The 25,138-nt window shown below is 51.2% G+C and overlaps 13 protein-coding genes across 14 annotated transcripts; 9 read left to right on the top strand and 4 right to left on the bottom strand.

Annotated features, from left to right (window-relative positions):
- The first annotated feature begins 1,127 nt into the window (after positions 1–1,127).
- Positions 1,128–4,131, top strand: J3458_000746 (uncharacterized protein). 2 transcript variants are annotated; one of them, XM_066116314.1, is made up of 3 exons: positions 1,128–1,310; positions 1,547–1,705; positions 1,791–4,131. In XM_066116314.1, the coding sequence occupies exons 1-3, from the start codon at positions 1,235–1,237 to the stop codon at positions 2,828–2,830; spliced, it is 1,275 nt and encodes a 424-aa protein (XP_065978196.1). In that variant the 5' UTR covers positions 1,128–1,234; the 3' UTR covers positions 2,831–4,131. The 2 variants fall into 2 exon arrangements, with proteins under 2 accessions (XP_065978196.1, XP_007811073.2); XM_007812882.2 differs by lacking the exon at positions 1,128–1,310 and having other exon boundaries at positions 1,490–1,705.
- Positions 4,132–5,183: 1,052 nt separating this feature from the next.
- On the bottom strand, positions 5,184–7,502 carry RGT1 (Glucose-responsive transcription factor; the record flags this gene model as incomplete). The annotated part of the gene is made up of 5 exons (XM_066116313.1): positions 5,184–5,450; positions 5,524–5,786; positions 5,857–6,383; positions 6,442–6,852; positions 6,913–7,502. The coding sequence occupies 5 exons, from the start codon at positions 7,500–7,502 to the stop codon at positions 5,184–5,186; spliced, it is 2,058 nt and encodes a 685-aa protein (XP_065978195.1).
- A 158-nt stretch (positions 7,503–7,660) lies between these two features.
- J3458_000744 (uncharacterized protein) lies at positions 7,661–8,120 on the bottom strand (the record flags this gene model as incomplete). Its single annotated transcript, XM_066116312.1, has 2 exons — positions 7,661–7,806; positions 7,967–8,120. The coding sequence occupies 2 exons, from the start codon at positions 8,118–8,120 to the stop codon at positions 7,661–7,663; spliced, it is 300 nt and encodes a 99-aa protein (XP_065978194.1).
- A 361-nt stretch (positions 8,121–8,481) lies between these two features.
- J3458_000743 (uncharacterized protein) lies at positions 8,482–9,976 on the top strand. Its single transcript, XM_066116311.1, has 2 exons — positions 8,482–9,109; positions 9,176–9,976. Exons 1-2 carry the CDS (start codon positions 8,975–8,977, stop codon positions 9,686–9,688), a joined length of 648 nt encoding a protein of 215 aa, XP_065978193.1. The 5' UTR covers positions 8,482–8,974; the 3' UTR covers positions 9,689–9,976.
- A 622-nt stretch (positions 9,977–10,598) lies between these two features.
- On the top strand, positions 10,599–11,444 carry PAN2_3 (poly(A)-specific ribonuclease; the record flags this gene model as incomplete). Its single annotated transcript, XM_066116310.1, has 5 exons — positions 10,599–10,619; positions 10,754–10,861; positions 10,921–11,096; positions 11,152–11,278; positions 11,334–11,444. 5 exons carry the CDS (start codon positions 10,599–10,601, stop codon positions 11,442–11,444), a joined length of 543 nt encoding a protein of 180 aa, XP_065978192.1.
- A 238-nt stretch (positions 11,445–11,682) lies between these two features.
- PAN2_2 (poly(A)-specific ribonuclease) lies at positions 11,683–12,397 on the top strand (the record flags this gene model as incomplete). The annotated part of the gene is made up of 2 exons (XM_066116309.1): positions 11,683–11,921; positions 11,977–12,397. 2 exons carry the CDS (start codon positions 11,683–11,685, stop codon positions 12,395–12,397), a joined length of 660 nt encoding a protein of 219 aa, XP_065978191.1.
- Positions 12,398–13,263: 866 nt separating this feature from the next.
- PAN2_1 (poly(A)-specific ribonuclease) lies at positions 13,264–14,546 on the top strand (the record flags this gene model as incomplete). The annotated part of the gene is made up of 3 exons (XM_066116308.1): positions 13,264–13,486; positions 13,585–13,798; positions 13,862–14,546. 3 exons carry the CDS (start codon positions 13,264–13,266, stop codon positions 14,544–14,546), a joined length of 1,122 nt encoding a protein of 373 aa, XP_065978190.1.
- An 882-nt stretch (positions 14,547–15,428) lies between these two features.
- CKB1_2 (casein kinase 2 regulatory subunit) lies at positions 15,429–15,755 on the bottom strand (the record flags this gene model as incomplete). The annotated part of the gene is made up of 1 exon (XM_066116307.1): positions 15,429–15,755. One exon carries the CDS (start codon positions 15,753–15,755, stop codon positions 15,429–15,431), a length of 327 nt encoding a protein of 108 aa, XP_065978189.1.
- Positions 15,756–15,771: 16 nt separating this feature from the next.
- On the bottom strand, positions 15,772–16,559 carry CKB1_1 (casein kinase 2 regulatory subunit; the record flags this gene model as incomplete). The annotated part of the gene is made up of 2 exons (XM_007812878.2): positions 15,772–16,302; positions 16,401–16,559. 2 exons carry the CDS (start codon positions 16,557–16,559, stop codon positions 15,772–15,774), a joined length of 690 nt encoding a protein of 229 aa, XP_007811069.2.
- A 502-nt stretch (positions 16,560–17,061) lies between these two features.
- Positions 17,062–18,379, top strand: J3458_000737 (uncharacterized protein). The gene has a single exon (XM_007812877.2). The coding sequence runs from the start codon at positions 17,213–17,215 to the stop codon at positions 18,305–18,307; it is 1,095 nt and encodes a 364-aa protein (XP_007811068.2). The 5' UTR covers positions 17,062–17,212; the 3' UTR covers positions 18,308–18,379.
- Positions 18,380–18,883: 504 nt separating this feature from the next.
- Positions 18,884–20,094, top strand: J3458_000736 (uncharacterized protein; the record flags this gene model as incomplete). The annotated part of the gene is made up of 3 exons (XM_066116306.1): positions 18,884–19,129; positions 19,185–19,511; positions 19,564–20,094. 3 exons carry the CDS (start codon positions 18,884–18,886, stop codon positions 20,092–20,094), a joined length of 1,104 nt encoding a protein of 367 aa, XP_065978188.1.
- A 135-nt stretch (positions 20,095–20,229) lies between these two features.
- On the top strand, positions 20,230–21,666 carry J3458_000735 (uncharacterized protein; the record flags this gene model as incomplete). The annotated part of the gene is made up of 1 exon (XM_007812876.2): positions 20,230–21,666. One exon carries the CDS (start codon positions 20,230–20,232, stop codon positions 21,664–21,666), a length of 1,437 nt encoding a protein of 478 aa, XP_007811067.2.
- Positions 21,667–22,148: 482 nt separating this feature from the next.
- SUP35_1 (translation termination factor GTPase eRF3) lies at positions 22,149–25,138 on the top strand. Its single transcript, XM_066116305.1, has 3 exons — positions 22,149–22,742; positions 22,800–24,535; positions 24,646–25,138. The coding sequence occupies exons 1-3, from the start codon at positions 22,427–22,429 to the stop codon at positions 24,700–24,702; spliced, it is 2,109 nt and encodes a 702-aa protein (XP_065978187.1). The 5' UTR covers positions 22,149–22,426; the 3' UTR covers positions 24,703–25,138.

Here is a 25,138-nt window from a genome sequence, read left to right as displayed (position 1 = left end):
ACACCTCTTGGAGGGCCACTTGGAGGCCAGTTGCAGACAACAGCAGGTTGGACGGGCCACTGGCGACGAACCACCAGACACCGAAGCACACACTCACAGCTCGCAGAAACGGTCAAGTCGGGGTCTGGTTTGGGTTGACTGCGAATGGTATCCGCTTGTTCCCAAGTCCCAAGTCCCACGCCCCAAGCCGACTTGCAGCCGAAAAAGTTTTATTATTATAGATGTATTATCCTCCCCGTCGCCAGCTCACAAACGTACGAACACTGGCCGTGCTCCTTCACTTTGGACGGAGTGCTACTCGGTGTAATTTTGGACTTTCATTGCCTTTTGACTGCCGAGTTGTCCCAGGGACCTCCCAGCGCCTCTGTTGTTGGCCGTCTAAGACGTTGCTTTCATCAACAGCCGAACCACCAGTCAACCAGTCAACCAGTCATTATTCGCTCCTGACCCCTCACTCACTCCGCTCTGCTCTTTACAGTACAGAACGGAGTATTCATAGTTGATTCCGGACAACATCGTTGTGTCCCGCGGAGTCCATACAACAACCGTCTTTGGCCCTGCGGTTCCTCCTCGAAACGGAAGCCCTGTGGGATCCTGGGCTCGGTCGGAGACAAGGAACCTGGGAGGAACTGTGACCCTAGCAGCCTACAATAGGGCCTTCTTTTCGCTGGCAACGCCCGTCTCCGTTTGTCTCCGGTGTCTCCAGTGTCTCCAGCCTCTAGCGTGTACGGAGTAGTCTCCAGTCAGGGTCACGGAGTACCGAGTGCCTGTGGACCTGGTCTGGTGCGCTCGACCCAGTGCCACATCTTTGGGAGGCTTGCCAGTTGACCAGTTGACCAGTTGACCCAGACGCTCACTTGCCTCACTTGGCCCCCGACCCGCCGACAGCCATCCGCCATCCGCCATCCTGAGACACACCAGCGCCCCAGCCAGCCTTGCCCACGCTGCACAGCACCGGCACAGCGCCGGCGCCACAGGACCGCCAGTGGACACGACCACAGGAACCCCAATAGCCGTCACTGACCAGTGACCCTGATTGCATGTCGGGAAGACTACGGTTCGGCTTACTACGCTCAGTGCCACCGTCATCGCTCCCACTCACTCACACAATTGAGCATTCGCGCCCCCTTCCGCTGGCCGATCGTCCCTTTCTTTGCCTTGGCTCGTTTCTGTCCTCCTCAATATCCTCACAAACACTCTTGTTTTCACACGCCCACCGCTGCGGCAGCGAACAATGTTGATAGACGGCGAGAAGTATGCTTGCGAGGCCTGTGTTCGAGGCCATCGTGTGAGCAATTGTCAACATTCTGGTAAGTCTCAATGCTTTTGGTTACACAGCGCACCGTACCCCTCCTTGCTTCATGGCAATACGGCACATGGCCGCCGCCAGCAGCAACAGTGACAGTCCACGATGTCCCACACTATTTCCATTGATAATGGAATAGTCTGGTTCTATGTTCTCACTTTCCTCTTCTTTTTCTGACTCTCTTTTTTTTTCCCCCTTTTCATCTCGCGAGTCCTGTTTGCTAACCCTCGATTCGTCTAGATCGCCCGCTGCAACACATTAACAAGAAGGGTCGTCCTGTGTCGCAATGCCACCACTGCCGCACGATGCGAAAGTCACGCTCGGCCCATGTCAAGTGCGACTGCGGCGAGAAGACGAGCAAGTGTGCTCATTTGCAACAACCTGTGGATGGACACAAGGGTGAGCCTACATTATGGACTAGTCTAGGGTCGATTGTCCACCCTTCTTCGCAGCTCCCCGTTCTGACAAGATATGAAATCTATAGAGACCTGTTGCTGCAATCATGGTGGGCGCTGTACTTGCGCTCACAAGAAGGAACCTACCTTGGACACCGTTCCAGAAGCCGAATCGGATCGCGATCCCTTGGCCGCCGCCGCACGACCCAAGCCCCCAATCAGACGACGACGAGCCAACACTGTCCACTCAGACGGAGTTCTATCGTTTGACCAGAACGGCAATCACAAACCAGCGTCCAAGCACAATCGTGCCGCTCAAAAGTGCGGGCCATATCAGCTCAATCGGGTCAATTCCACAAACAGCGCCAGTAGTCTTGGTGCGAGTTCAGAGAGCATGCTATACCAAGACGGGCCGGCACCCGACTCCTTCAGCAACCGCTCTCGGGCTGCGACGGCTCGCGAACAACGGCGGGTCAAGTCGGAAACTGCTTCTCCATTGATGTCCAGTGGCAGCTTTCCCCATTTGCAGAGTGGACTTCCTCCCCTGGATCTGTCGGGCATCGAATATCCTTCATACGTTAACAACGGCACCTTTGAAATGTTCAGCTCAGGGGTTCCATCAGAAGTAGATGGACCAATTTTCAGTGCCGGCCTAAGTGCTGCTTCTGTTGACTGGAGTCATTACGACCTCGGTGAAGCTAAGCCGGAGAATTTTGCCCCGTCAAGCTACAGCCAAGCCGGTGCTCAGAGCTTCAACGGCCTCTTCGAATTCGGCAGTGGCTCGGAGCAGCTTCCCCGTCTCGCAAACACTACGTCAACATCGGGTGAAGTATCTGAAGTCGAGGACTTTTTAGGTAACGGAGATGGCGACATGGATAGCGGCTTCGGCACCAGCAGCTTCATCCGCCAGGCCAACATTGTTGGTAGCTCAACAGACCTGACCAGTATTGACTACGACAGCTTTTACAACAAGAATTCCGAGAATAATGTTGCGGTTGGAAGCATTTCCATGGTCGAAGAAGACCCGGCTTTCTGGATGCCCAACTATAATGAAGGCATCACCACTGCGGTGGATGAAAGCCCGGATCAAATGGCAGCGACTTCCATGGGAACATTTTGGGAACTATGAAATGAATCACGAAATAACACAAAAAGTTTGTCTTTTTCTTCGATTTCTCCTTTTCGGCATGCGAGAATACCCCGCCAGTGGTACAGCAACGCAGACAACATGGAATTCAGCGGATTTCTCGCTCCCATGACATGCGGCTTGCGGAGCACACACGATCTATATACGTTTATTTCTTCGTCTCAGATATGAGCTCTGGGCTTGGATTTTTTCTTGGTCTTTTTCTTTTCTTTTGAAGAAAGGCAAACAAAGAAAAAAAATCGGAGTGGCGCCTTTGCAATGTCTCCCCGGTTCTCCTCCATCATGGGACGCTCCCCCTCGAACTGCTGCGTGTGACGCACTGGAAACTGCCAGTGCAAAGCCTTGCGGGCAAGGTAGCTCCTGGTGCTTTGATTCCGTTTTTTTTTTTCCTTTCGCCTGGTGTTTCGGATAGACTACGAGAACCTATACTACGTCCTTGATGCGGTGCTGGGGAAAGACACGGGGAGTATGGTGTCAGGAGTATGGCTCTGTGTTGGCTCCTATGGACCCGGCAGCGTTGGAGCATGTGCTATTTCATTTTATGTGGCGTATATACATCAGTGTGATGGTTTTGTCTATTGCTTTTTTCACGTCGTTTGATACAGTCGCGCTGCGTCCTGTTACGAGCCCACGATGATGCATTGAGAAGGGCGAAATATACATACAAATATTACAGAAAAATTATGGCCAGGTGCAATTGGGTCTGATTCTGTTGAAAAGGGGCGGGACAAGGAGGGAGCATATTTACGATAAAAAAAACATGGATATATGAAATGTAGATAGAGTTTTGGGTGTCGCTGGGGATCCTTTCTTCCATTTGGCAGCACCCCTTATATTCGATGTGTGTATGTCCTCGGGCGTGTTTTGAACCATGGGAACCGGACGGCATATAGAGTTGCAGCTTGCAATAGACGGCGTTTTTGCTGGCTTCATTTGGAGCCAGATTCTCATCCACACATATATTATGCATGTCCCGGCCTTCTACTTTCGGTCAATGTGAATGAGCGGCAATGAGGCAGTCAAATGCGGGAAAGGAGGTTCGTCCAGAAGAGGGTGGCACGCAGACCGACAAAGATAGCCCTGATGACAGAGGGCGCCATCTCGGCCCTCACTCCGTGCCTCTTGCCCCCTTGCCCTAGTCGACCAAAAAAAAAAAATTCCAACGGGGAAACTGGGCACATAGAGTGGGCCACGTTGGCCAGAATCAAGTTGCTGGTCGATCGTCTTGCATCCCCTTTTCGCCACGTTGTGATATGATTCATTGTACTCCGTACGTGGGCGGAGATGTGTATTGTGCATAGCAGATTAGGGTCTGGTGTTTTCTTCATCAAAAAAAGCCATGTCATTGCGGGGAACGAACAGCGGGGACCGTAAATCTTGTCCCCCCCTCGGCGGCTCTTCGGGCGGCAAACTTGATAAAAAAAAAGTAGACACGCCGGCTGGTGCGCATGTAATTGCTCTGCTGCAACACTGCTTCTGGTGTAGTTGTACATACATCCGAGGTTCCTGGTGGGTACGACTGTCTCCAAGGCTGGGTTCCATTGAAGGGTTTGTGTTTGCGTTTTCGAGGTCTTGGCGAGGTGTCACCGACAGGGTCTGCGGGGGTTCTCGGACGGTGGGCGCCCGCTTCTAGAAGGTTGGACGGAAGTTCAGGCAGGGGACCTGGGTGTGTTGGGTCGGGGAGCCAGTTGGGCTGGCGGGGTTGGACATTGTTTCTGGGATTTGTGTCTTACGTATTTTTTTTTTCGAGGCAGATGGATGGATTGTTGGCCGTTTGCAAGCAGGGCTACGTGGACGTGGTATGTGACGTGTGTGTGAGTCCATACACGCCCGGCGCCCAGAGTGGTGACAGGCCCAGGGTATCAAGCAAGTGGTAGATGGGACGGGGCTAGATCGGGAATACTAGCCGCAAACTGATATATTTGAAACATCGGCGTGTGCGTCCCGCGCGTCAATCTGTCGGAGGCGACGTGATACTATATGCTGTGTCATGGTGGCCCAGTCATTCACGGATGAAGTGTTCCTGATATTGGCCTTGTGAAAAAAAGACACTAGAATTACATGACGTCTTTGACGCCAAAGCTGCAAGCCAAATCGGGACATGGCTCATCATGCCACCAGGGACGTATAATTAATCCATCTTGCAAGCTTTTGCCCACCTTCCAACTCCGTTGCGAATATTGTACAATGCTGAGGGGAAAAGTAATACAACTCGTCCTCAAGGCAGTGCGCCTCGGAGCACCCAGCCCACACACATGTTAACCTCACATACACGTCAAGATGAAAAAGAATACCTAAAAGTTGGCTTTACCGTTGCACTCGTCTCGTTATATGCTCATGATGCAACCTCCAAGTATCCGGTTGCAAGAGCGGCCCCAAAGGGAACCTCTTCTCCTGCTGCGAGACCCTCATGTGCTGTTGCTAGATCTGCAAGGTGCTGTAGTCCTTGGCTGGCTGCCGTTTCGGCCGCAGAAGACGATGCCGGTCTTAGCCCGTCCGCAAGCTTGTCCTTGACACCATCCCAATGACCTCCGCTAGGCTTCTCTGTGATTTCTCTGATGATTTCAACCGCTTCATCCCGCGTGGCCTCCGTCCTAGCCAACTTGCTCAGTGCCATGGTGGCAAGCGAGACGAAATGGCTGGATAACGGGCCCTTCAACTCGGGCGTCACAGACAACAAGGTGGGCCAGCTCCTTTGTTGGCCAGATAATCTCTTTCGGCGTGGCGCCAGGGGTGAGCATGGTGACAAGGAGGCGGCAATGCCAGTAAGCAAGGTGAATCATGGGATACGCTGCTGCATCAATATGCGCAGGCAGGTCTTCCCGGTAGTTCTCGATATAGTCGGTCAAGATGGCAGCCATTGAGGCATCGGCAGTATAGGACCCAGCCTGCAATGTTGATATGACAAAAGAGATTCGGTTCAAAAGTTTTGATAGGCCTGCAGGAGCTGGTCAGTGCTGTTCCGACTGTTCCAACTGCACACACACACAAATTGAAAGTGGACTTACGAAGGAGGTGGAATGAGACCTCTCCAATTATGTTCTCGAGGCCCGCCGGAACGACAACACTCCTGTCGGGAATTTGCGCAGGCTGGCCAGTTCCTGCAGCATGCCATCTGTCCATCAGCACCAATGACCACCATATTCGGACACACAGCAGGTCATCAGAGTCGTGTTCTGTCGTCAAGTCAACAGGCGAGGATTTCCACAGCTTCATTGAGTTGGCAAGAGCTACGGCACGAGCGAGAAGAAAAGGCAGACTCGAAGTTCCCCGCCAATCTGCATCAATGATCAGGATCAGCAACGTCTGTGCGTGGACAATATCAGTGGCGCGGCTGCTCGGAGCGTCGCTGCTCTCCCATTCATGAAGCAGGGAACTGGCAATCTTGGAGTTATCAGACGATGGCTGGCCAACACAAGACAGAGCTAGGGAAAATGCGGATCGAACTGCTGCGTTTGCCTGCGATAGCAGTGATTGAAGCCTGCCCAGATCGGTCGGAAGCACCGGGTAAAGCGGTTGAACGGAGGCCAGGAATCTGGAACATGTCAGTTGGTCATCGTGCCAGCACCAAGCAAAGTCACACAAGCACGTACTCCAGGAAGGCCTGTTCATCTACTCCAGGGACCTCTTCTCCGTCTACCATGGGTACATCTGCCGGTGCAGCATGTGGCTTTGTAGGAGTCTCATCGGGCTTGATTGGTGTTGGTTGGGGTGCCAATGAACTGTTGCTGTACTCTTGACTGAGACCTTCTCCCTGTCCGGACGCCGGCTGGGCTGAACGCGCCTCGGATCCCCAGGGTGCTTGGCGTACGGTAGTTGGTGTGGTATAGTCTCCGGTAGATATGCTAGAAAAGGGCCGTTTTCGTGTGGAATCTTCGAGGCCATTGATATGCCTTGACCGATCCGTCGCAAATAACTTGTCAATGTCGTCTTGGCTAAGATTACCCTCCGATTCCAACTTGTTTTCGATGCTGTGGATTCGGTCTGCGAGTTCCTTGATATATCTAGAGTATGAATTAGCTAAACAAGCAATAACATAGTCTGGTGAGTTTTGGCCTCCATACCCTTTACTAGGGCCACGCTTTTGGGGTACTCTACTAAACAAGCATCTGATAGATGACCGCGCGCAACTGGAGCATGGCGTCTCGCCAGAGTCAGACTGTGCATCGCATTTGATCTTTTTTCTTCTACATTCGTCACATGCGCGCGACACCTTGGACCTCTTGCGCGGCGGAATGCCATCCCCCATGGCGTATTGCGGCGGCAGGGCAGGCCCAACCGCAACGGGCATCTGATGTTGAACCATTGGGTCAGTCGCAGGAGCTTCTTGGACATAGGGTGTTGTGTGGTGCTGGTCGGGATCTGGGTGTGGCATGATGTTGCGCATGTTGGGGTCCTCGACAGTCATGTTCGGATCGGTAGCTGGGAGCATCGAGGTGCCAGCCAGGCCTTGGCCCAATTGCGCTGCCAACTGCAACTCTTCCAGATTTGCCGGCCTAGATACGTGGTGCTGAGATGCAGTATCGTCTTGACCCGACATTTGTGCCTGCTCATGCTCCTGTCCATGCACCTCATCAGCAACCTGCTGCTCGGCTTGATCATGGTGTTCTGGAGCACCATCGCGACCGTTGTGGTAGAATGGGCCAGACTCCATTCCCTTCTGCTCCAGGAGACGGGTAGGTCAAGACAGCCGCATCTCCGGCGTCGCCTTCTCTGCCTGGGCTCATGTCGATGCAACGCGTGTGATATCAACGCAAGTAACAGTTTCGCGACTTCAGTCGGCCAAACATGGGGTGGGTGGCTGTGGTGGTCCTATTCACTAGCACAGCAAAATATTGATGTTCTAAAAGAAACTTTGATATCGGTGTAACTATCGATCAGGGCACATGGACCTTGAATTGCCAATGCATGGGCATCCGAGGCGCCAGGCAGTCGGTCAACAGGCGCGTTCAAGTACACTGAAGCCATTGTTAGCGTGGTCGCGCGAACCAGCATGATTCCACCGCGAAAACAGCAAATTCCAAATTGCAGCACAGCGACACTCAACACGCGACCGAGTCGGTGGGTGAGGGCTGATGTGTTGCCATTAACAGCTAAAGGTATGATGCATCAACTTACAGCTCCAATAGCTCCCTGGATCGGAGGATGATAAATGCGATGGGCCCGTCGCGCAACGGAAGAGGAAGAACTCGGCGCCGTGGTTGTGTATGGTTTTGACCCTTTGAGATCGAGCACGGAGATGGAAGAATTTTCGGGAGGAGCGGCAAATCATCGGCTTAACTGCCGGGGCCGCCTACCTAGTAGGTGGCTTACTGTGCATCTGCGCATCTGGGTTCCGAGATACCCAGACCAGGGTAAGTTATGTTTTCTTTTTTGGCACAAGCCCTGGCTCCAGATCGCCCCGGCAAGTTGGCGGCCAAGTTTAGCCCTTTTGCTTGCGTTGGAACAAGACAGCCAGCCCCCATCTCTCGAGCTAGCAAACTACGAGGGCGTCGAGGATGAATACATAAAGTACTACATAAACAGCTGGGAATCCGAGGAGGTGGAGATAGATGCCTTTTGTCTGTCCGAGGTTGCAGTCGCATTTGCAGGCTCCATTGTGATTGGTGTGATTAACGGGCGCATCGACGCATGTTCCAGCCATCCTTTGGTTCACGATTGACGACTTGACGGTGCCGTGTCCATATCCTTGTGCGTCCAGAAATCCCCGGCGATGCTGATGACCGGAGAAGTTCTAGCATTGCACGGCCTGGTTCGAACCGATTGGATAGCTCGATCCAGCCCCATCGGCGCAATCTGCGTTGGCCCTTCACCGTCCCCATCTCTCTTGGCAAGTCTCTCCAAGCCAGATGCCTCATGTTCCACTACTTTCCACACTCCAGTTCTCTTCCAAGTTTTCCTCGTTTTCTCGTTTCCTCTTGTTCGGGTGGCCTGCCTGTCTCCTTGCCGCAAGGCGGGAGTGTGACTTGTCCAGGCGCTATGAACGCTCTGGCAATCAACACGCAACAGCCTGGACATGAAACATGACGACGTTTATCTAGCATCAACCCTTGTCAACACGCAGTTGGATTCCTCGGAAAACACGCAGAACCGAAAAAAAAAGATCCCTCGCCATCGAATTATCACATGATGGATATTATCGCATTGCAAAATTGGGCATATATTCCAGATCTGCCAGACGATATTGGTCCCATCCGCAACCTGCTCCTCGTGTACAGCAAGATCCCTGCAAGGGATATTGACAGCCACATTCTACGAGTGGTGAGTGTGCTCTACCAAAAAGCCCAATAGATGCTCGTTAGCTGATCAGTGACAACCCGATGCCAGCGCGAGGATGCGTGGAGAGTATCAAGATTCCCTTGTGTCGGCCGGTGGAAATTTCTACGCTTAACCGAGCAAGACGATCCCTGTTATCGGCAGGTGCTGTTCAGGCTCAATGTTCCCAGATCGAATGATGCCTTTTTGGACCTGGGTTGTTGTGTGGGACAGGTTCTTCGTCAGCTCCGTCATGATGGAGTGCAAGGAAGTCAATTATTCGGGACTGATGTTCAGTCCAAGTTTGTTGAGATCGGCTATGATCTATTCCAGGATCAAAACGAAATCGGTGCCACTTTTGTTGTTGGCGACATGCTGGACCCCGATGACACCCGGCTAGATGACCTGTTGCACAAGGTTACCATCATATACGCAGGCAGTTTTTTCCACTTGTTCAACTGGACTCAGCAAGTCTTTATTGGCAAACGGCTCGTCGGATTTCTCAAGCGCGGTACCAAAAACGCCCTCATCTATGGCCGGCACATTGGCACCACTCGACCGGGTCCCATCTCCATTGAGCAATAATAATATGTCGCCATATCTCCACGACAAGGACAGCTTTCAGCGCCTTTGGAACGAGGTTGGGTACTTGACGAATACGAAGTGGACTGTGGAGATAGAACCTGCCGGCGAAAAGATTGTTGATGTACCTACGAATCGATAGGGATGCTCAGCCGGTCAACTTTGTCATACACCAAATATCATGACGGGGTTGGCGGCGAGTCAGGACTCAGGAGGAGACAATTTAGATTTCGTCTATAGGCATACAAGTATATAGATTTCCGGTATATATATTGATGTTTGAAATAACCACCTCCCAACGAGTATTGTCCGCCTTGTGAGCGGGTAATGTCCTCGGCGAAGTGAATATCGAGAGGTGAAGCCCTGCAAGTCCGTAGTAATGAACTGGAGGTTGAATTGCGGAGCGAATCACCTAGTAAGCTCTCAACCTGTGCCAGTCTCGGGACATTAGCCAACGGCGCATCCCCCCCACCCCCCTTTCCTTCCAAAACCTGGGGAAAAAAAAAAAAAAAAAACACTCCCTTCGTAGGGAGTTATAGCTATTTCTAATTCTTCGCCGGCCTAAACGGGGCCAACATTGTAATCCTGTGCAAAAGTGTAGGGTAGCTCCAATATTTGATTGTTGTGGGCCCTTACCGACGCCGCATCGATTGAGCACGGACTCTTGGGCCACCAGACTTGCTGCAGCCTCATGTGCCCCGCCAACAAGCTCCAACGTCAGGCAGCTCCACGCGCGAGTCGAGCGGCTAGCCGTTGCTTGATCTCGACATTCATCAATATCCTGGAGTCCGACGCCGAGCATCCTGTGAGGCGCATTGCGTTTGAAAGCGTCGCGGAGCCATAGAGGCACACCTGGTGCTCGGGCATCGTTTATTAATACTTTATCATTCTGGAGAATGACAAGCCAGCAACAATGGACGGCGACTGGGATGAGGTCAGTCGCTCTGTAGTTGAGCCGACTTTATGTTCCACCGGGCGCACAAAGATGTCTGCTGCCCGCTGGTCATGTCCATGTGCCACGTCATTCGTCTTTCAGCGGGTTGCTAACGCGTACGTTATTACCCTCAGGTCGCCCGCATTCCGTTCCCGCCTCCGGGCGTCCATGCGATGCCGACACCGGTAACTACGATGACCTTTGACACCTTCCAAGAACTACTATGGACTGGAAACGATTATGTATGGATACATAAGACATATTTAGGGCGAAAATGTTCCAGTTTTGACTCGTGCTGCAGGGTCGCGTTACCTCCTTTCTTGGCTCGGAATTACAACGATATACCTCCTTCAAAGCACATCTTTCGACTGACGGAGCAGTACGGCAAATATTGGTCAACGACAAGGGCGTGATAGTTTTGGGGTCAAAGGATGTTCACATGGCACAGAGGAGAGGGCCACCGATATGGCACATCAAGTACGATTACCTCACAGCCCTATATGCGGTGAGAGTGTGCTAACAGAGGAAGAAGACACGACGACATGAAGGAACTGCGGTGCATGAGCTTTACTTCCAAAGGGACGGCCGAGATCATTGTTGCAGGATTGCAAGACACAATGCTAGTCATCGACCTTAATAAGGGCGAGGCCGTGAAGCAGGTTTGTTGGTGGCTGTTAGTCCTATGCTGTTTCGCGCGACTGACAATGCTGCCAGATTGCAACCGAACACCAGTACTCCATCATGAAGCGAGGAAAGTATATTTGCGCGGCGACTAAGAATGGAACGGTGAACCTCCTTGACCCAGGTGTCATTTGCAGTTGTTAAGTCTTGGAATGCTCACTCTGCGCTGATCAATGACATGGATGCCCAGCATGACTTCATTGTTACATGTGGATATTCGCTTCGACAAGGCCAAACATACATGCTCGATCCATTCTTGAACGTGTTTGATATTAAAAAGATGTCGTCAATGCCACCAATACCTTTTCCTGCCGGGGCGGCGTACGTTCGCATGCATCCTAGAATGTTGACTACCAGTATTGTGGTCTCACAGTCCGGCCAAATGCATGTAGTCGACTTGATGAACCCCAACACAAGTAACGTGCGACAGGCAAACGTCCTGACCTACCTTAGTATGTTTGAAATTGCGCCGTCTGGAGAATCAATGGCCTTGGCCGATGCTGAGTGCTATATTCACCTTTGGGGATCGCCTTCAAAGCTTCACTTTGTCGACTTGCCAACACCAATAGAATTCGCCAGCCCGGAGGAACACGCTCCTCAAATAGAATGGACCCCTGAAACGTATGAACAGCTTCCACTGATATTTAAATTATACACTGACCTTCTCTCACTCAAGACCGTTAAACTCTGTTGGATTGCCCTACTATCGGGACGTGCTGGCCTCGGCCTGGCCGGATCTTGTATCAGATGTTGGCGCCCCTCCAATAAGGTTTGATCCTCAGTTTCTCGCGAGCCTCAAGCCGGCCGAATTTGGCCTGTACGGCCGCAACACGAGAGGCTTCCGAAGGAACCAGGCTGAGGATACCAGAAACAGCCACAAGTCTGCCAATTCTGGACTCAAGGCGCCCAAGTTCCTGAGTGAGAAAGCCAGAGAGTCTGCGAAATCCGATTCCAGGACGGACGGTAAGGCCGACGATGTTTCTAGCCCAGTGGGCGAGAACGAGATTGAAAGTGAGAAATCAGACGTGCCGGTCATGTATCGCAACGTTGAAATCAAGTACAGCAAGTTCGGAGTAGATGACTTTGATTTTGGGTGAGTTGACCAACGCTTGTGGTGCTGTTCTCCCAACTGCCTGCTGACAGACTTCAGATTCTACAATAAAACTCGTTATTCAGGCTTGGAAATTCATATTTCAAACTCATACGCCAACTCACTCCTTCAAATCATGCACTTTACCCCCCTCATCCGAAACTTAGCCCTTCAACATGCGGCTACGGCCTGTGTGAGCGAAATCTGCTTGCTGTGTGAACTTGGCTTCCTTTTCGACATGCTACAAAAAGCGGACGGCTCAATCTGCCAGGCAACAAACCTGCTGAGAACACTTAGTAGCCACCCACAAGGTAGACCGCACGTCAAACCCTGTGCCAACTGTGTCATCTGTGCTAACCATCATCAGCCGGACCGCTTGGCCTCCTCGAAGAGGACCCCCACGGCTCGTCTCTAAACGTTATGCTGCAAGGGCTTACTAGATTTCTCTTGGATAAGATTGTTTCTGACTACAAGAGTATGTCACCAACATCATCTGCGATGGAACAGGTTAGTAATGCCTAGAGAATACATTGAACAGGCCCTGACAACCCGCAGGTTCTTGCAACCTCAGCAACAAGCTCTATTCGATGTATGAATTGTAGGAGCGAGTATACAAGGCCAGGTTCTACATATGTCAACGACTTGCTTTATCCACCATTTGTCAGTATGTGGTATCTCTCTGTACCGAACCCTTCTAATCCAGCTTCTTAGAAACCTCCTGGACGAAACGCCAAAATGCCCAGAGTCACTTTTTCTCAGGTTCTTAAGAGTAGCGTTGAGAGAGAGACTACCTCTAAGGGTTGGTGTCGCCTATGTTCACGTTATCAAACCATCGCCACCAAAAAGACAATTCACAACATCCCGGCAGTCTTAATGTTGAATACTGCAATTACGAAGCACGATCATCGCATGCTGTGGTCTACTCCCGGCTGGCTTCCTGAGGAGATTGGAATCATTGTTGAACAGGGCCAGTTCTTCTGTTACGAGGGAGAAGACCTGAAACTTCACTTGCAGCGAGGAATCCATAATATCACAGTATATTCACTAATAGGAATGGCGACAAACATTGAGGGTGGCATTGAGGGTGGCATTGAGGGTGGCCAAACGCAAAAGCCGCACCTAGTATCCATGGTCAATGGCAAGTGCTTCCGATAGGACGTGCAAGTTATCTAACGCTAACAGACAAACAAACAGTTGCACACGCTGAACAAGAAGCTCCGGGACAAAGTCAATGGCACTTGTTCAACGACTTCTTAGTTAGGTCTGTCAGCACAGATGAAGCGCTTACATTCAACACGTCATGGAAAGTCCCCAGTGTTGTATCGTTCCAGATCAAAGAAGCGAATAACAAAATTGATTCTACTTGGAAAGATCAACTGGATACCTCGATTCTGTATCACGATTTGTAGTGCGTTTTTGTTTTTCTACATACCAAGTGTCTATTGACACGCCAAGCTAACCTGAGCTGCAGTCCAAATCCAAGGTCTGAAACCAAAACATATCACATCCTGGATCCGAAGACGGAGCGCCCTGGCCCGGATACAATAATAGCTCTAGACACGGAATTTGTCGCCATTCGACAACCCGAGATTGAAATGAACTCGGACGGCGAACGAGAGACGATTCGTCCGATAGTCTATGCCCTGGCTAGAACATCTGTTGTCCGCGGGCAGGGCGAGAACGAGGGGCTGCCCTTCATCGACGACTACATTTCAATACAAGAGCCCATTGTGGATTATCTGACCTCATACTCTGGCATAACCCGAGAAGATCTGGACCCACGGATTTCCAAACACAGCCTGCTTCCACTGAAGATGGTTTACAAGAAACTCTGGGTTCTGCTCAACCTCGGCTGCAAATTCCTCGGCCACGGCCTCAAACAAGATTTCCGCGTCATAAACATCCACGTTCCCAAGTCTCAAGTCATCGACACAATCGATCTGTTCTTCCTAAAGTCGAGACTTCGAAAGCTCTCGTTGGCATTTCTAGCGTGGTACCTCTTGAAGGAGGACATTCAAATGGAAACACACGACTCGATTGAAGACTCCCGAACGGCACTCAAGTTATATCGGAAATATCTAGAGTTTGAAGACGCTGGGATTCTGGAAACCATGCTGCAAGGATATTTATCGCGCCGGAAGAGACGTCAACTTTAAGCCTCCGCGGAAGGATGACCTGGGTGTTCAGAGGACGGATACTCCGCCGTTGCCGGTAGACGCGTCCACGCCGGGACCGTCCACGCCCGTGAGGAAGATTATCGGCATGGCGCCTGGGTCTGGCTTTGGCGGGGGCTCGAGTTGGACGCCGGGGAAGGGATCGCCGCTACGATAGGACTAGTTATGGTTTGGTTATGAAACGCACAATTCAATTATTTCAGTATGTCTACTTCTGAAGTTTGGCACATCAATGTAGTGGTGAAATGTGCATGTAAACATGTGTAATTTTATCAAAAAGTTGAAAAAAAGGTGCAAAATCCTCTTGGAAACTCATCGCTCTATGGTACGTCGCCACGCCGTTTCCGTCCAAATAAACAATACCAATAACCATGTGCAATTATTCAACAGCGACCTCGCACATCTTTGGCCCGCGCCGTCTAAACGCGAAATGTACCCGTATCTTGCTTTGACAGGCACCCAATTTTACCGCTGAGCGTAGTAGAACACGCGCACACATACACACGCCCATCATGCAAGAAAGCCTCCCTTCTTGTTCTTCTTTTCTGTTATTTTCCGCCGTTCACCAACCGACCAAATTGTATTCACTGAACAACACCTCCAACGCCATCTATGCAAATGCCACTATATTTGAGGGGTGGAATCTTCGTTGTAGGAGGAAGCTTGAGGGGTAGGATATTTGACTCTGCCTTGGACAATCCTTGTTCCTGCTGAAGCTAATTGACGGAACGCCGCCTCGGGGCATGGACGGCGTGATTGCCAATCCTCAGTCCGAGGACTGGCATCTGTATTACGTTTCAAGGATGCCATACTCCACCATATTCCTGGTGGGGAGAATCAAGGGGCAGTTGCTGTTTCGTCTTCCTACAGCTCGGATTCGGCGCCGTTCGTTGATAGAGCCATGGGACTGCCGTTCTGGTTTTGTCGCTGACGGAGACGGGCGTTGCCAGGAGGTCGTCGACGGACCGTTGCCCGTCCATTAAGGTTCATGGATTCGTCGTCATCCTCGGATTCGGCGCATTGTTCAGCGTAGATGCGAGACTCGTCAAGGTCGTTGACATCGGCTGGTCGATCTCGTAGCCATTGCATGCGCGGGCCCGATCGGGCCCGCTCTGAAACTCTGAAGCCATAAATCTTGGGCTGATAGATGTAGCCGGGTCCTAGGTTTGGAGCAATGTTCCTGGCGTACATGCCGTTGACGAGCTCCTCATCGGCTGTTATCCGCGACGTTGCCTGTAGAGAGAACGTCGACCCCCCTTTTGGTGAGGTCGTACTCGGGGAAGGTAAGGAGGAAAAGGGCGCCGAATGTGCGACCAAAGAATGCTCCATCGACAGTTTGGAAACGGCTGTTTGGCGGGACATAGACGTCTAGGCAAGCCGGGCAGAACAGCTTGACGGTATCCTCGCCCGGTATATCGGAGAGCCCAACGGGTAGCGTTCTTGCCTGCTCACAGTTGGTCCGTGGGCAGCACCCAAAGTGACCGAGTTCATATTTTTCACTCATCTGCTGAATTCCAGCACGCGAGCATATAAACCGTTGGTGAATGAGGCCGTACAGCATTTCTGCTGAGGATTCAATGACGGACAAGTCGCTGGCCATTCTGCTATGGTGTCGTCGCTCGCCTGGTCGGCCACCCATTCGTTCTTGGCCATCGCCCAGACCGGATTCATTATCATCCTCCTCTTCCTCCTCTTCCTCCTCATCTTCATCGTCTTCGGGCTCCACATCCAATATCATCTGCGGAAGAGCAGGGGGGAGTTAGTTGACGAAGACCGCATTTCCGCACCAGGACACCGGGGGGCAAAAGCTTAAAAAAGATTTCAGCCACCACATACCTCCAATGCTTCTTTGTACATGGCCACCTGGGTCTGAAGACCCGTCAGGTTAAAGTCATCCTCGATAAACTCCTCTGATACCTCGGCGAAATACTCATGGCCCAGAAGAGCACAAAAGCTTGAGATCCACGACTCAGGCGCGCCCGAGTCTGTAGACATGACGAAAGTAGAGACGGCCGCAAGGCCAGTTGTCGACGAAACGACGAAACAACGAGACGGGACAGATGATGCAATCCGGATGGAGGGGCAGATATCGACAGGGCTGCCCACAAGACTCGAAACAGGATTGAGGCGGGGTGGTCAAATGGCACGCGTGCCGCAGATGCACAGAACAAGGCGTCCGTGAGATGAGGTCGAGCGGCTGCGGTCGCGGTCGCGGTCGCGAGTTGGTCTGGATGGGGTTTTGGCCAGACGATGTCGTCAGGCTGCTTGATGCCGCTGCTTGATCTGCGCGCGCAAAACGTCTGGAGGAGCTGTGATTTGACAATACAATGCTAGTGCGTGCGCGCCCAAGGTCTAGCGATGCGGTGGTGGGTGGCCGGTGGCCGGTGGTCAAATGGGTCCATCCATCAATCTGTGCAAGTGGGCTCGAGTTGCTCTTGCCTCTTTCCTGAAGCCTCCCTGGTCTTAGGCCTTAGGCGAGATGCAACCAGTAACTCGTCCTCGACGCCTCCGGTGCCAGGTTTTGCCGACTTCCGACCTCCCTCCATTTTGGAACATGCTCCCTCACCATGCTCAACGCCGGGCAACATATAAGAAACATGGGGTGTGAGTGGCAATTGTCATTATAGCCCGGTTGGGTTTAATTTTTAATGCCCTGTACAAAAGTTCCGAATGATCGAATTTTCTCTCTCACATGTTTGCTTCATCTATGCGCCATGAACCGTCCCACCTTGCTTGCCACAATATGGCGACGACACCTTCATATCTCTTCACGCCGTGCTCAGCAGCCTCTACGGTCTATCGAGGCCGCTTCTGCTTCGTCCCAAGAGCACGCAGACATAAAAGCCTTTCAAAAGAAAGCATTTCTACCCCGAAAGCCCTATTTATTTCCAAACGACGCTGGCTCACCCACCTGTCGCCTCCCAGCCTTTAGTAAATGGTTCAACAGATCCGCTTCCTCACACGACAGGCACTCAACATTACCGTTCGCTTCATCTCTGGTGCAAGGATTTCAAGAATGGCCTTTCCCGTACGAATTGATCAAGTCCCGGGGGAAGCAAGATGCTGTCTCGCAATTCCAGGCCGCACTAATGACCAGCTCAGAAATGACTGATCAGATCATGGCAGGAATTCTGCAATCAGCACTGACCGACGGGAAGGATCAGAGCTTCTTTCAACTCTATGCGCCTTTGAAGCTTCTTATCAAGGCCCTAGAGTTCAACGCGGCTCGGGACTCAACTACCACACACCCTTTGCATTTGTACATTGCTCAGTCTGCTCTGCCTGATTTGCCGCAGCCCCTTCAAGACGATTTACCAGCCCCAGAAATCGTACTTTGTGCAGGAAAAGGCGACATCTACGCTTCGTCTATCTGGCTGGGCACAGAACCAACTTATACGCCGCTGCATAGAGATCCAAATCCGAACCTGTTTTGCCAACTGTACAGCCAGAAAGTTGTACGGCTGTTACCGCCAAACCTTGGCGATGAATTATACTTTGACGTCCAGCGCCAAATACGGCAACATGGAAATAGTCGCATAAGGACGACTGATATGATGCAAGGCCATGAAAGAAAGGTGCTGCATGACGCAGTCTGGGGAAATGAAACACCACTTGAGGAACTGCACGAAGTTGAGCTCGGCGCTGGCGACGCGCTCTTCATTCCGGATGGTTGGTGGCATTCTGTAAAGAGCGCGGAGTCTGATGGAGGACTTAATGGCTCTGTAAATTGGTGGTTTAGATAAAGGGAAGTAGAAGACATGAATTATCAATCAAACAGTCACGGCATCACTGAATGAGTATGTCAACGATCCTTGCAAGCAAATAGATCTGTTCAACTCACTAGCAGAGGTGATTCTTTGGCACCAGACTCGAAGTTGTCACGCTCGGTGCCGCTTCGCGCGTCTTCACCTCAGCCTACTGACACCAAGTTTCCATACCTCATGCAGAGAAGATGTGCAAACGCCTGTAGAAGTAGCAAGGTGCCTATTTCTGTTCTTGCATGCAAATAACAGGTAGCCTAGATTGCCGAGTCTGAGACAATTGGCAGCTAATGTAGGTGCCTTTCTCACTCTTCCTCTTTTCCTACCTTTCTCACTCTTCCTCTTTTCCTACCGTTCTCACTCTTCTTATCTCTCTCCTTCTTCTTTCGGTTATGATAGTGCACATAGATTAATAAGCAGTCGCGAGTTTAAGTCGATTTCACGGTTGATCTCTTCACTCTTCCATCCACGAAGCCTCAACTCCCACTCGCAGCAAAATACGTTAATGTCTCATCCATTAATCCATAAAGTTTTTTCTCAATCACACCGCCGTTCCATATGTCTCACATGGAGGTGATTGATCTGACAGCGGATGTCATGGAGGTTTACGAAGATCTTGGATTTGAAACCAGCATACCATCTGGTAATGCTGTGGAAACAAGTTCATTCGAAGGCCTAACCGATGACAACGCTGTGAACGATGGAGCCCTTGGGCAAGCAGATGCAGATTCGGTGGTTTCAAGTGACGCGTCAGAGGAGGCGCCTGATACGCAGCCGGAAGGTTCTGAAGCCGATTCGGATAATGTGAGTGCGTCTCTGTCTCTAGGAAGTTATGCCATATTTACCAAAGTTTAAACAGAGTGATTCTGACGACGAGTTTAACCAAGAAGTCCTCGAGTTTCTTGGTTTTGATGATGGCGACCTCAATACTGATTCCGATTCCGATTCCGATGAGGATTTGAATTGGCAGGGTGGTTGCGTAGAATCATGCCAACCGAAATATGAGAAGATACATGAAAAATCGCAAATTCGCAAGTTCAGACTTGGAGAGTCTAGACAGTTGATAGCAGGGTTCCGTGCAAAGATAAGTCGGATGAGAGCCCAAAATCGGCGGCTTCGAGCTGACCTTGCGGCTGCAAGGACCAGCGCATCGAGCGCTCCGAGCGCTCGGAGACGAACAGAAGCCGTAAGTATCAAGCTTCGCCGCTCATGTCAAGGTCTAACCACTTGTGAAATAGATGTGGCCAGTCTATATTAAATGGTTCCTTCAAGGCCAATCATCTCGGCTTCCACCTCATTTAAGACACTACGAAGAAATCTGGAAGCTTAGTTGCCGCGAATTAAACATACCGCCACATCCGAAACGGGTCCTACCAGGCTTGATCCTGAGGGAGAAAGATGATAACCTAGATGGTGCTATTGAATCTATAGCAGTAGCTGGGAGCTTCAACTTTGACCAGCTGCCGCTCATGGCCCAGTTTCGTGTCCTTCAAATGCTTTTATGCTTTTATGGAAAGAAGGTTCATGTTTTGACTAGGCTTGATCCGCATCGTACGCCTTCTCTCTCGTCCGGTGTGTTGGGCAATGACCCAGAACACCCACAGCCTCTTCGTCGTTTTCATATTGGTGACTCACCTGTGAGCCTAACATATGCCACGTTACCAAAAGACTTGCTAGCACCACTAGTAACGTGCAAAAAGTGGTTGTTTTGGGGCTCTCATTTGTTTTATGGAGAGAACACTTTTGCATTCTCCTCGCTGGGTGAATAGGGTTGCTTTGCGAAGGGGATTAAAAACAGACTCCAAAGGGTTCAACATATTGAGCTTCTGTGGATGGGCTCCCAATACCTCACATTTGAAAAGAGTGCTCGGGGCAAATATACATCTCGGAGAACTCAGCCGTTGATGTGGCTGCCAGAAACCAATCGACTTTCTACCCTCGATATATACATTCCCGAGTCATCAAAATATTACATGCGCCGACAGCATGAAACAAGTCGTGTTATTCAGTACATGAAACGGAAGACGCAGCACCAGCCCAATTACCGTATGTTTCGGTCGCTTCGAACCGTACAAGGTCTTGATTATGTCCATTGTCTACGTGGAGTCAACCGCATCACATTTTGGGACCATACACAGTGGATTGCAAATGGGCTGAAACGCAAAGTACGCGACAAAACATTTCAGCTAGACGTGGAAAAGACAGTGCGTGGGCCTCGAGCGCCGAAAGACCAACGTAATTCGACATTGCGAAACCTTGCGCCCCTTATACCGGGATTGAATCCAAGTGCAGAGACATGGTTGATAATGGCGGCGGCGCTGCCCGAGCTCCGGGACGAGCTGGTTGAGAGCGACGATGATGGGGAGGATGAAGACGATAATAACGTCGGTGGCAGCGATACCAGCAGTGAAGATAGCGAGGATGAGGATGAGGATGAACACGAAGATTCCTATGTTGGCGATGGTTCGGAATCAGGGGACTCGGTCGAGATTATTTTGGGCAGTCCGGGTGCGGTGAATCACCACCAGACAAATTCTGTGCCAGGAAGTCCAGTCATTTTGAATTATGGAGCACAGAGACACTCGATTCCCTCACCCTTTGAAGACAACCCGGGACTATACAACAACGCCAATTCTGAAAACGGAGTGACAGTGGAGGAAGACACCATGGAGCACTCTCTGCCAAATATGATTGACCTTACGCTTGAGGACGATGAAGAGATTGATGGACATGAAGATATGCAAAATGAAACTCAAAATAGCAGTCAAACGATACGGGACGACACAATGAAGGCGGAGCCAACCTCTGAAGATACTGGAGCGAACACAACTCTCTCACCTGTGCCTGCTAATGCAAACTTAAACCCAAGTATCCAAGAAGAATCGCTTTTTGTCGACGACAATAACGGTATTAGCAACTCAACTGGGGAGGCCGCAGACAGCAACCGTACGAGTCTATCTCCAGAAAACGATGCGATGCGGGCCATCAACGCTCATGTTGAAGACTCCCAAGAACATAGAAGCGTGGCAAGAAGCAACAGTGGCTCAGAGGGCAACATGTTCCTTAGTCCGACCCCATATGGCCAAATCGTACATCAGAGTACCAGCACAGGCGCGAGAACGGTCCGAAGTGGAATATCCTCCTTGTCTCTAGGAGGTGGCGACTCAAATGGCTCCAGGTCGCCGTCATCTGAGAGTTGCGCAAGTAGAACGAGTAAACGCTCTCACGATGACAACGACAAGGGCTCGGACAGAGAATCTGGGTCCAGGAAGAGGCCGCGAAGCGAGGGGCCAGCAAGTGGTGGGCTTGGTAGTAGTATGGAAAATTGCATAGAGCTTTGAGACATACCGAATTGGAGAATACAACGCGACATACATGAAGGAATCTGGAATCTGCAATACAAGGGCTTTTATAACCAGCGGATCTCGATGGGATGTTTCATGAGAGAAATAAGGAATTGGCATAGCAATGAAGATGAAATGGCTGATTTTGAGCGGGAGAAATGAAGCGCGGTCAACGCAGTACATTAGCACCAGCACCTTTCAAAAACTACATGATAAGTTAGTAACATTTGCTTAAATAGGCTATACGATGAGCCAAATCACACTGAAAAGTAGTATTCGTTTTACTTTGCCTAATAAATATCGATGTTTGTCGGGTAGCGAACACATATCCGACGTTGGACTCGCTGCCACACGAGCGAGGACAGTGTGTAACTCTCCCCATACTGTACTCCGTACTGTCCCAGCCCCTCCAACTGCTACCCGCCCACCACCTTTCCTGCGTCATCTTGGTGGGGCTCGAATTTTCACAACCTCCACCAAAAGCATTCAGGCGAAACCATATCCAGGCCCGATCATCTCGAACGATCGTTTTGCCGCCTAAATCCCCGCCCTACGGTATCTCGGAGAGGCCAAGTTCGTTTCATCTCGTTTGACTCACAAGCAAGGCTCAAGCCTTTCAGCTGGGGGGAACTCATCAGGCAGCCACACCGGCAACCAACGAGGGGCATTATTTAGACGTGTCTCTGCGCCAACGTTTCTTGTTTTCGACCCACCGAGGAGCTTTTTCAAACATCTTTTCCGTCGCCGGCCGATCATCATGTCGAACCTCAACTCTTGGGAAGACGATCCCGCTGCACAAGACGAGAATCTCTCGCGGAGAGCTCAGCAGCAGCTCAACGTGAACGCTGGCCAGAGTCAAGGAGGGTTCCGCCCCGGCGCCGCTTCCTTCCAGCCAGGCGCCCAATCGTTCCAGCCTGGCCAGCCATACGGCGGTGGTTTTTCCAACCAGTATCAACAGCAGCAATACTACCAGCAAGGCTACTATCCTCAATATGGTCAGCAGCAAGGCTTCAATCAGTACAACCAGGGAGGCTATGGAGGCAATTTCAGCCAGGGATATAACCAGGGATATGGTATGCCGCCTCTGCTGTTCGATTTCTCTGAGCGCGCAAACTAATTACCATGTTCAGGTGGAGGATACCCTCAGTATGGTCAACCAGGCCAGGCCCAGCAGCAACCAACACAAGCTCCCGCCTCTGCTGCTCCTGCAGCCGCACCGACTGCGCCCAAGGTTCTAACCAAGGAGGGCGGTCCCAAGGTCCTTAGCATCGGTGGTGATGCTTCAGCCCCCAAGCCCAAGGCCAAGGTCCTTTCGATTGGTGGAAGTGGAACTTCCACACCTACCAAGGACAAGGAGGAGGCCAAACCCGAGCCCTCAAACAAGCCAGAGGCTGGCCAGAAGGCGGCTGCTGTCAAGGCTATCGAGAAGACTGGTGAGAAGGCTGGGAAGGCCGCCTCCGCAAACAAATTCTCTGGCAGGACCTCCCCAACCCCATCTTCCGGACGATCAAGTCCATCCGGCCCCGGCGAGAAGAAGGCTCAGCGTGAAGCCGACGCCGTTACCAAGGAACAGGCAGCCGATGTTGACGACGAAACTCTGAAGGAAGTCTACGGAAAAGAGCATGTCAATATCATTTTTATTGGTCACGTCGATGCTGGTAAATCTACCCTGGGCGGATCCATCTTGTGGACGACTGGTATGGTTGATGAGAGAACCATGGACAAGTACAAGCGTGAAGCCAAGGATCTCGGCCGAGAGTCTTGGTATCTGTCTTGGGTCATGGACTTGACCAAGGAGGAACGTTCCAAGGGTAAGACTGTTGAAGTTGGCCGTGGCTTTTTCGAGACAGAAAAGCGCAGATACAGCATTTTGGATGCCCCTGGCCACAAGACCTATGTGCCCAACATGATTGGTGGAGCCTCACAAGCCGATGTTGGTATTTTGGTCATTTCGGCTCGCAAGGGTGAATATGAGACTGGGTTTGAACGTGGAGGACAGACGCGTGAGCATGCTATGCTTGCCAAGACGCAGGGTGTCAACAAGTTGATTGTGGTCATCAACAAGATGGATGACCCTACGGTTGAATGGTCCCAGGAGCGTTACACGGAGTGCACAACCAAGCTCTCTCAGTTCCTCAAGGGAACGGGCTACAACCTGAAGACGGATGTCTTTTTCATGCCTGTTGCCGCACAGTCTTCACTGAACATCAAGGATCGCCTCCCCAAGGGCATTGCACCATGGTGGGACGGTCCGTCGCTGCTAGAGTATCTGGACGGCATGAGCGCTCTTGAGCGCAAGATCAACGCACCATTCATGATGCCAATCAATGCCAAATACCGAGATTTGGGTACCATGGTGGATGGTAAAATTGAAGCCGGTGTTGTCAAGAAAGGCATGACTCTGGTCATGATGCCTCGCAAGCAGACCGTGGAGGTGTCGGCGCAGTACGGTGAGCAAGAGGAAGAAGTTCCCATTCTGCAGTGCGGCGATCAAGTACGAATGCGTCTCAAGGGTGTGGAGGAGGAAGATATCCTGCCTGGATTCGTGCTCTGCTCGCCCAAGAGACTGGTCCACTGCGTGGCCGAGTTCGAGGCGCAGATTCGCATTCTGGACTTGAAGAACATCTTGACATCTGGGTTCAACTGCGTTCTCCATGTGCACTCTGCCATTGAAGAAGTCACCTTTGCTGCGCTGCTGCACAAGCTGCAGAAGGGTACCAACAGAAAGAGCAAAAACCCCCCGACACATGCCAAGAAGGGAGACAGCATCATTGCACGCATGCAAGTGATTGGTGGAGCAGGATCTGTTTGCGTGGAGAAGTTTGAGGATTATCCCCAGATGGGTCGCTTTACTCTTCGTGATCAGGTACGTTGTCATTGTTTGCGCGCGCAACGAACGAACAAACAAACGGGGACAGAAAAAAGATGACGAAACGAGTAACTGCGAGCAGAAACTAATCTATCTGTACTGTATAGGGGCAAACTATTGCCATTGGCAAGATCACCAAGCTCATTACTAACAGCTCCGAATAAATGAAGGTGCCCTGTAGTGGTGCCACCATGAGTTTCTGTATTCGATAAAGTCATCAGGTTCGAAGAGCTCCCCTCCGCGGGTCAAGAAAGGAAGATTTGGGGGGGTGTGTCAGGAGGGGGACAAGAAGAAAAAGCATTGCGGACGTGCCGAAGACGCTACGGTTCCCATTGAACAGACGGAGGCGTATCTTTGACGAAAGAAAGCCGGCGTTGGGAATACATGACATGGCAAGATAGCTTCCTTTGACGAGGTGGATAGGTGGAATTTGGTAGATGACACACGACAATCTGGAAGCATAGACGGCCTCAAGAAAGATACAAAAGCCATTTCCCCTCGGCATAGTTTGATAATAAAGATGCATGATAGCACCCCCACTACAAAAGCACAAGAGGGTCACTTGGGGTGCAGACCTGCAAAAGGTATCAGGTATCACAA

The sequence above is a fragment of the Metarhizium acridum genome (assembly GCF_019434415.1).
Source record: "Metarhizium acridum strain ARSEF 324 chromosome Unknown scaffold_1, whole genome shotgun sequence".
In the NCBI taxonomy this organism is placed as follows: Eukaryota; Fungi; Ascomycota; class Sordariomycetes; order Hypocreales; family Clavicipitaceae; genus Metarhizium; species Metarhizium acridum.
This window is presented reverse-complemented; position numbering and strand designations above follow the sequence as displayed.

Excerpts from the sequence above, each read along its gene's own strand:
- J3458_000746 (XM_066116314.1), top strand. The coding sequence starts at position 1,235 with ATGTTGATAGACGGCGAGAAGTATGCTTGCGAGGCCTGTGTTCGAGGC. Across the intron at positions 1,311-1,546 it reads GAGCAATTGTCAACATTCTG|ATCGCCCGCTGCAACACATT; the intron begins GTAAGTCTCAAT and ends CGATTCGTCTAG. Across the intron at positions 1,706-1,790 it reads ACCTGTGGATGGACACAAGG|AGACCTGTTGCTGCAATCAT; the intron begins GTGAGCCTACAT and ends TGAAATCTATAG.
- J3458_000737 (XM_007812877.2), top strand. The coding sequence starts at position 17,213 with ATGCCCTGTACAAAAGTTCCGAATGATCGAATTTTCTCTCTCACATGT.
- SUP35_1 (XM_066116305.1), top strand. The coding sequence starts at position 22,427 with ATGTCGAACCTCAACTCTTGGGAAGACGATCCCGCTGCACAAGACGAG. Across the intron at positions 22,743-22,799 it reads GGGATATAACCAGGGATATG|GTGGAGGATACCCTCAGTAT; the intron begins GTATGCCGCCTC and ends TACCATGTTCAG. Across the intron at positions 24,536-24,645 it reads GCTTTACTCTTCGTGATCAG|GGGCAAACTATTGCCATTGG; the intron begins GTACGTTGTCAT and ends TGTACTGTATAG.
- J3458_000743 (XM_066116311.1), top strand. The coding sequence starts at position 8,975 with ATGATGGATATTATCGCATTGCAAAATTGGGCATATATTCCAGATCTG. Across the intron at positions 9,110-9,175 it reads ACAGCCACATTCTACGAGTG|CGCGAGGATGCGTGGAGAGT; the intron begins GTGAGTGTGCTC and ends ACCCGATGCCAG.